The 9,482-nt window shown below is 39.4% G+C and overlaps 1 protein-coding gene across 4 annotated transcripts in view; it reads left to right on the forward strand.

Annotated features, from left to right (window-relative positions):
- The window catches only part of TBC1D16 (TBC1 domain family member 16), a 79,130-nt gene extending 69,902 nt beyond the window's left edge, over window positions 1-9,228 (forward strand). For all 4 annotated transcript variants that reach the window (XM_022842978.2, XM_022842980.2, XM_022842979.2 and 1 more), the window contains 5 exons: window positions 1-103; window positions 583-717; window positions 2,111-2,434; window positions 2,960-3,162; window positions 3,757-9,228. In XM_022842978.2, coding sequence (XP_022698713.1) covers window positions 1-103; window positions 583-717; window positions 2,111-2,434; window positions 2,960-3,157 — 760 coding nt within the window. In that variant the 3' untranslated portion in view covers window positions 3,158-3,162; window positions 3,757-9,228. The remainder of the gene's footprint in view (window positions 104-582; window positions 718-2,110; window positions 2,435-2,959; window positions 3,163-3,756) is intronic.
- Window positions 9,229-9,482: the final 254 nt, after the last annotated feature.

The raw sequence follows: 9,482 nt of genomic DNA on the forward strand, positions 1-9,482 counted from the left end.
AAGTAATCCATTCTATGCAGGAGAGGACAATGTGAACGTATCGAAGATGAAGGAGATCCTTCTCAACTACGCGGTCCACAACCCACAAATAGGCTACGCTCAGGTATTAGGACGGCGGGTCAAACATTCGACCATACACTACCCTCATGGTTCACCTGAGCATGGGTGAATTTGATAAGTTTTGGCCGCCGTTGGCCGTATCAAGTCCACCCGTAGGTCTATGCAAAGTATTAAGAGGAGAAACCCATACGATCGTTGACGATGCGAGCACTGATCATTGATTGATCGTTATATTGGAGCGATCGGGCATTAGAACGCGAGCAAAATGCTTGACAGTGGCAATGCGCATTTAACTTGTGATGTGGATGCGCGCGGTAAGGTTCACGTTGGACATGGGCATGGGCATGGGCAAAGACAGACTAACTAAATGGTTTAGCTACTTATTACTTAGATTGATGATGAAGCTGAAGTTTTTTTTGACAGTTGCACGGTAATCAAAAAGGTATAAGTAAAAAAATGACGAGTTTGTTCTATGCTCTTGTTATGGCACCGTTTATTACTAAATCGACATCGAATTGACAGGGAATGTCAGACCTGCTGGCGCCCATTCTGTTCGAAATTCGTGACGAAGCAGAAACCTTTTGGTGTTTTGCCGGTCTCATGCAGCGAACATCTTTTGTGTCTTGTCCAACGGACACCGATATGGATAATAACCTGGTTAGTACAATTAAAGGATTTTTATCTTATCTTCTAGATAACAATTGCATCTATATAACAAATTATCGCACTGTTTTCGCGCTTACCAGAAAGACGGACACTCACCCAAACCCATGCAAAAAACAAGAGTTGCTGACGTTATCAAAAAATGTTCATATGCCTTCCCTTGACACCATCTCAACATATACATGCAGGACACAAAAGTTGAGCATGAGTTGATTTTAAAATATTGAAAAAATCCAATTTTTTTTGGAGTGAAGGAATACTACGCCTGTGTCCTTTTCCTTGAAACGGGTGCGAAGGGCAGCCATTGAAGTACGTGCTTAACGGGAGTCAATTAATCAAAACCCTCATTAAAACTAGGTTTCATATTAAATGTATTATAGCATCATATATTGCTAAAGACTAACTTTACCTATATATATATACGCCTTGGGTCTCTTCCACAGGCCAACTTTAAAGGTCAGGTTGGAAATGTGGTTTTCGCGAAGAGAGACGCTATTTCATGTCCGACACGGACCGAAGTCTTTTAGCATGAGAATACTTTATATGTATAATGTTGTGGCTGCTATGACGAAAGATGAAGCCAAGCTTTGATTGGGGGCTACATTCCCCCTTGTAATACGATGTAACCAGATATAACAAACAAGTTATCATTACCAATAAGCTCTTCGATATACGATGTATCAATTGATATTTCAATCAATGTTCCACGCTTTTCCAGCATAAAACATATGGTAATATATATACGATTTATAGGCAGAAGGTACATTTCTCTGCTGTCTATACGTTACCAACAATAACAACAAGTGTCACAACAAAGCCAGAATAATCAGTGGGTAACGTGTTTGATTAAAATTAATAGACTCCAATTTCGCCTTCTTACCTACGAAGCTTCGAGAATTCGAAGCCGGACGTAGACACGCCGTTCATTTCGTACTGGCCTAGACAAATCGTCTGAAGCGATGTTGGATCGCCGGACGTAAAATCTAGAAATGGCCATTTTGTATGATACGCATAATAGTATTTCATCGAATTAGTAATTACTAAAGTTACAATGTCTCCGCGATGCATCCGCGTCCCGTTACGCGTTGACAATCTGAGCCGATCTTATAATCTAGATACTGAAGCGCGCTACCGGACGTAAAATTTAAGTTGAATCAATAGAATATCGTCGTGATGGAGCCGTCCTAACGTGTTATCCTAATAAACCGAGAAGTATGAAAGGTCGAGTTTAGGCTCGAAGCTGACTGCAGATACGTTCCGGAAAATGCCGACTACGTGAAGCGATCCTTAACGTAAAACTCGACACATGTATTTAATAGCAATACTAGTAGTAATAATAATAATAAAGTTCCTGCATGTGTTTCATTTTTGTTTGCTTCCTTTGTAGAATTATCTCCGTGAGTTATTGAAGCTCTTCTGTCCATCCTTCTATCGTCACCTATCTCAGCATCTCGATGCGCTCGAACTGCTTTTCGTTCATCGTTGGGTGTTATTGTGCTTCAAACGGGAGTTTCTGCCTGCGCAGTCGCTGCTAATTTGGGAAGCCTGTTGGTCCCAGTGGTTGACCGCACACTTTCATCTGTTTGTGTGTGTAGCAATAATCTCCGTCTATGGACAAGATGCCGTCACCCAGAATATGAGCCTGGACGAAATGCTTCTACACTTTAGTTCGTTAGCAATGCATATGGACGCAAGGACTGTACTTCGAAAGGTGCGACTCGAAAGGGGAAAACTGGTCAGGCTGTAAACATTAGCAACTACCACAAATTTAACATAGGAGACAGGACGAGTCTGTAGGATTTTCACACGATGTAATTTGTGGGATAGGGTGACAGTTATTGAGATATGTGGAAGCGTGCCTTGTGAAGCATGTGTCTGAGAAAAATGTGTATAGCCATTGTATGCATTACATAAAGATACCCTGAAAACATGTTTAAACTGTAGTTTTCTTTGTCGTATGTTATAAAAGGTCTTTAATATCAACTACATTTGAAGTAGTTCAAAAATAGGTCAAACTAATTGCTCCCCTTGGATATTTTTTCTCTTTTATAATAATCCATGGATCTACTCGGAGGCAAAGAAGTGCCCAGCAATACTTCCCTGATCTGAAACGGATCCTTGATGCTACACCAAATACGTAGTTTTAGGGACTTGTTTTCACAAAAAAAAAGCTGGAAAAAGTAGTATAGAAAACAAGCTCGCGTACCATTAGGCTGCTCGATCCGTCGTATTTCAGGCCCGTGGCCTGGTTTACCAGTTTCGCTCACGTCGACGCTTACCGTGTAGCCTTGTGGCGTTGCTCACAACTTCGTCAACCTTCGATGCTACGTGGGACTCGCACGCTCTGCCTTCGGTTCTGTGCGTCTGCGCAGACTTTGGAGACACAGGGATCTGTACAAACCGAGCCCACCTTGACACCTTACATAACTTCTGATATAGGTTCGTAATATATATATATATATATATATATATATATATAGAGAGAGAGCGAGAGAGAAAGGGGTTAACAATTTGCGACCAAAAAATACATTTTCTGGATCAACCACGTGAGTTTTGCAGTGGCATTTCTGGTCCCTGCGCGATTTATGGTAAAATTTAGAACACCATAATTACATTACGGTTGCGTGTTTTCAATCAAAGACATATTTTTAAATACGTGTTTTCTCGAAAAAAGATCAGGAATATTTGTAGGAGTATACGTTTCTTGGTTTCTTTTTGACGGGAGTGGGAGGGCTCATTTTGAAAGATAGTGAAAATATTAAAAATATCTTTCATAGCGTGTTCGGCTGAAATTTTACAGTAAAATATATTGAAAAGAGGGAAAACCAACTCGCCAACAGGCGATCGATAGATCTCTTTTATACCAACAATATGATTAAAGAGAGATCTTACCTACTTCTCGGCTTATTCTGGGGCTAACAAGAAGGCTAAATTGACCAGTTCATGCACGAAAATATCGTTTTTACGTTCATCTATTCTCTGACCATTTACTTAACCTAGTAAGACAATTTCTAGATCTCTGCTTTATTACAGGTTCAGGCCGCACGCTCCGTCAGGGGTAAATGCGGCTAAAAGTTTTTATTGCGCCTTACCGAAAATGTCATATGCTATCAGCCTGCGTTGAGAATACGCGATGTTAGCCTAAGCAGATGACCCGTGAGCGACAAATCTGTTCGTGGATGAACCAGGGCAGGCCATAGACAACAGCATGTATCAGCAGCCATTGCGTGCCCCACAACAGCAGCGGCAGCATTATTAGCGGATCTGTATTTTGCGCTGAACAAGCCCTCAAAGGTACTGATACCCACAGAGGGCGTTATATCGATATCAACTCTGCGTACTACGTACAGCATCGGGTACGTCTTGCATTGGACGTTTCAACCAAGCATTTCTCACATATATTCGAAACTTGTTTCAATACGTTTTTGTCAGTTGGCCTTCGACGAGTTGTCATCACTTAGCAGGGCCTCTTACTCAGGCCTTTACCGGGTCTTCAGAGATTCCAAGCTAGGCCGAATAGACCCGCATACAGTGAGTGTTCGAAAAAACCGCGCAAATGGTTAGACGGAAACGCAAGCAACGATACACTTTCCGCCTAAACATACGTACATCAAAGAACATATACTATTTGGTTAAAAAAAAAATCAGGATGTCAATATTTATCATTTCAGTTCTCATTTTAAACTGCTAACTAATCAATGTGATGCAAGGACTGCGTATATAGTATTTTCGGCAATTAAATTTCAAACATGGTTTTTGCTGGGAAAGGCGCAAAAAAACACTCGCTTTAGTGGGGCGTACATTTAATAATTTCGCGTCTACAGACAAAAATTATTTTTGGCAAACTTACAAGGTATGATATATACGGTACAGCCAATCCGATTACTCAAAGAGATATTTTATAGCAGGACTGAGGTAAATTATCTGTGAAGTCTATTGAAATTTACCGCCATTTTCTATTCTAATTCCTATAGGCCTTTAGGTGTGGAAGCACAGTTTGCAACGGTTCGGCAACAGCGGCATATATAAATCCATTCATTGGATCTCCAATCTGTATTCTGCTCGTTGAAATAAACAAAAAGTACTTTTCAACGCGTTGAACGAATGTTTTAAGAGCAGAAAGATTTCCGTAGCTTAACCCTATATCCATTCTTGCCAACCTATTGTAACTGCATCAACGGCGGTTTCGTCCTGTACATAATGTATGATATTCAGAATAAATGATGTTTTAAATTACGCGGGCATTTAAAGGCAAAACATTTCCTTGTTTCGTAAATAGGGCAATGTTTGAAACATATAATTTTTTGCATTTTGATGAACAAACAATTAAAACCATAACAGAAACGAAACATTGCACATAGCACTACCTATCAGAGACCATCTGCAAGCCTGAAAACAGCAATATATATGCACACTAATACCTATTTGAAGGAGATGATGTATGCTACTTCAATATACAGTATGGGCTATTGGGTAACTTGAATAGAGGAAACTCTCTGATAATCGTCCTTTCCAAAAATTATATGTTAGCAGAGACCTTCAAGCGGCATCACTGCATCGTAAGCGACTTATAAAAATGATAATGACACGTGATACAGGGCCGTCCCCATCGTAAGAGATTGTTGCATGCACGTAAGAGAACATCGAGTATAATACATACTACAGTAGATATAATAAACAAAAACGATTGATCATTTCTAATAGTCCCCCACGGCTACCGGATTGATAAAGACTACTATATATAATATCGTACTAAGACGAATATTATGCTAATGTTATTATTTGTTCAAGACCAAGTTGTGTGTACAGCACGAGCACGCAGTAGATGTCGCTAACGGTACAGTGCACGCTATTGTCTTGGGTCTTTTAACTATGATAGAGCGACAACTTCCATTGAGTGTAGATGGTAGAACACGATCATATGTTAAACGAGAATTACTAAGAGCTGATCAACGAGGCATATACCGATATTTTTACTTCCGACATGTGACTTCGGCATCTGATCCTACTGATACTACGGAACCTCCCCTACTTTGAGGTCTCACCCATAAAAATAGCGATAATACCGAAAATGCCAGCAACTGAGCAAAAAAAACGGGGCTAAGGTCCATATATTAATTATATCGTTGATAAAAATACCATTAGAGGCTTGACAAACCTTCTAGCCGAAAAGCAAGTTTTATTTACTTTTATATATATAAACATATATGACAAGCGAATACCTAAACTCCGTGAACGTTATGATATTATTGTAAAGTAATAATAGTATTATTAATGTTACAATGACGATTTATATGTATCCTTTTCTCCTATACCTAACCTATAAAAACCTAGAAACCTATAAAAAATAAGATGAAAAAAGCTGATATGCAAATGGAGTTAGATAATGTAAATAAACAAACTCTGCTAGTTTTGTCAATTACTATAGGATAGACTAAATCGACCTCGATCTTCTGTGCGAGAAGATCTTGAGGCGAATTGTGTAAGACAAAGAGTGACCAAAACATACCTGCTACAGATTCTAACATAACTATTTCGTGTCTTCTTGAGCTTCAGTGCAATTGCAAGGCTATGTTCGAAATGGAAATCGTGTGTGTGTGTGTGTGTGTGACTGTGTCTGCGTACGCACGTTTCAGAGGGGACGTTGTTACTAATTGACAGCCAGAGATAGAGTTTCTCTCTGGTGCAACGGCTTATGGCGATTCGGGACATGAGGTCTGAGGCATTTAGCTAAATTGAAATAAGAAAAAGTGATAGAAAAAAACTATCCATTATATATGGATCTCTTAAAAGATCCATAACGAAAGGACGAGGCATAGAATATTCGAATAGAGCCTTATGCGAACTCCTCTTGCTTCTAAAGAAGCAAGCCTTTCTGTAGTTCATAAAATGTCTTCCTTGACCGGGTAGTTCTTTTCCATCATTTGAATGCTCGCCGGAATTCGGACCATTCTAATGATGACTCTGTCGATAGAACTAACTCTCTCAGTTGATCCTGTGTTTACTATCGTATTTTCTGATTTGAACCTGAACAGGTTCAAGCCCCGGCGACGACATACATTTTATCTTCGTGAAGCGAAATATACACAGTGAATTAGCTTAGTTAAATTTTATAAAATGGACGTCTTTATAGTCTACTTGTTTGTTCTGACTGTTAAAAACACTAAATTATCAAGTACTATAACAATATAACGTCTAGTTGTTTTTTCGAATAAAGTCAAATGAAGACACCGTGGTGTTTGGTGACAGCCAATGCAATAGTGGTAAATACTGTTGTTTTTGAATGTAAGTAAACTTTTTCCCACGGATAGACGACAATGCATTAATTGATCTGATAAGGCCACATTACTCCGTGTTTGTTGAAATTTTGCTAGTCCACAAACCTATTCCTATCAGCGAATTAGATGTTATGTAATTTCGTTATGTGTATTTAATCGGTTCGTCTATAAAATTGACAACGATGACTGCAGGACAAGCCTTAGGAAAGGCTTTCGTTAGAATCGTTATTAATATGGTTACAGCAACCACCGTCGTCTGCTTGTATACCGTTGCCTAGGGGTACAGGCCAGGGTACAACTATTCTCTGACAGGTTGTTAAACAAATCACAGATATTATGGTTGGACTTCTATACGTGATCAACACATCTACACCTTCTGCGAACACCATGTCAGTTTCTAGCTTAAGGTCGTCATTTGCTCACCGAACCCTGCGAGCTAAACTACGATAGACGCTGTTACCTGTGCATCCTTAGAGACGGAGAGGATGCAATGGACAGTCCACTCCGGAGGTGACGATGCGCTGGGCACCAGCAGGAGTCGAAAATCGTTTGTTTTCAATAATGGACTATAACGGCCCGCTCTGCCAAAGAAACTTTTGCGATCACGATTCGTCTGAGTCCTAGAAAAGTTACCATGAAACTCTGAATACATTTGAGAATTCTGCATACGACTAGCAGACGTTCGATCTGCTCAATGCGGTGGTCTGCTGGTCTGATTGGAGAAGTATGTAAACCTCGAGGGTGACCGACCACGCTAAAAGGAATAGTTCGCATGTAATTAGCTAGAAATAGTGAGATTGCCTTCGGTGGTCAGGCGTCATATCAGTATGTGTTAAAATAAGACGATATTCAAATGTGCCACATACAAAATCAGCATCTTATTATGCCGAATTCAACGTCACAGGAATGAACAGCGGAACCCAAACTTCGAAAGCTACTTGCGCTGAATTCTCAGTTAATAACAACATCAATAGATGCGCTGGGAAAGTGCGAAGGAAAGGTTCGAATCGAAGGTTCAAATTTCTGTGAAGCACTTCAACAGGAACGTGTTGGCCTGTTACTAAATTTAAAGACACGTGGTGAAATGGGAGCCAAATTCTAAGTTGGCCACATACCGATATTCGATTCGTTTTGAGGTGCTGGAAAAAGACAGCCGTCTAAAGCTATAGTAGTAGGAACGAATGTAGAATTTTAACGATCCCTAACAGCGAAGTCAAACTTGCAACCTTTTTTTTATTTGGCATCGGAAAATTAAGGACCGCTTTCATATGAACATTATCGAAAACGTTTCGAAGAGCGTTTCGACATTGATAGGAAAAATGTCGCAAAGAACTTCAGTTCAATCAAATCTTAACTTAAAAGTTCAGCATTTATGGTACGCTAGACGCTTGAATATTTGCGTTTCAATATCTAACATTTAAGTTAATTAAAACTTGTACAAAAAAGTTAGTCACCGAAGAAGATATACGGAAACACGTTCCTAAGGTAACCATAGGCTGTTCCGTTGGCAACTTTGTGACCCATAAATATTAGGTCGGGAGCTTTAATGGCAGCAGGGTACAATATAATATAATGGCCTGCAACGTTGTTTCATATCCTACATATCTGTCTTGGCATGGAAAGACTCGATAAAGATGTCCCAGTGTCCTTGTGAATCCTGCAGCGAAAGCAGGAGAACATTAGTGGAATGGGAATTTGTTACCTCGCACATGCTAAACACAGAAATACAATTTATGCAAAAAAAAAATGCAGAGTAAGACCATCAAGTAGGGTTATCAAAGACCATGGTTGTTAAACGTGCCAATGTAAAGGCTAAATAATATAAGGAGAACTAATTAATACTAAATACGAAATATAATAATGTCGGACCTGATGTGATCAATTTCGACTGACCGCCTGTTGGAGTTTCTCGATATAAACAGTTCTGAACCGAAACTTAATCACGATTTACAGGGTAATTACACGAAGTAATGAATGGCAGGAAAGGCTACAGCGGCTTTTTTTTTTTTATTATTGCGAAATGACCGACCGAACTCGTTGGTATTTACGCTTTAGCTTTTAATTCACTCCTTTATCAAGCTCAGTTGGAGTCGATTTGGAGCTGGGAACAAAGGACAATTTTCAAAATGGAACAGTGATTTAAACAAAAAACACATATTATGTAAATATATACGAGTATATGACAGTTCTTCAATAAATGTCTGCAACTGTGATCGATGAACGAGAACGAATGTCCTCTTTGCTTTCTATAGCGTTTGTATAAATTAGGTTTGACGCTGAAGAGTAGTCATTACTGTGGGACGTATGGAAGACCAGAGCTACTTTTCATCAACGTCATTACAAAGCCATGCATAACGCTAAACCTTCGCGTACTAAGATTAGTTCCCAACAAACTCATAAACATAAGAAATTCTTTATTTAGTTATACCTGTCATGAAGTATCTATTATAATGACATTTCTATTTTGAGGTGAAAATTATT

Source organism: Varroa jacobsoni, unplaced genomic scaffold (assembly GCF_002532875.2).
Source record: "Varroa jacobsoni isolate VJ856 unplaced genomic scaffold, vjacob_1.0 scaffold_1030, whole genome shotgun sequence".
NCBI lineage: Eukaryota > Metazoa > Arthropoda > Arachnida > Mesostigmata > Varroidae > Varroa > Varroa jacobsoni.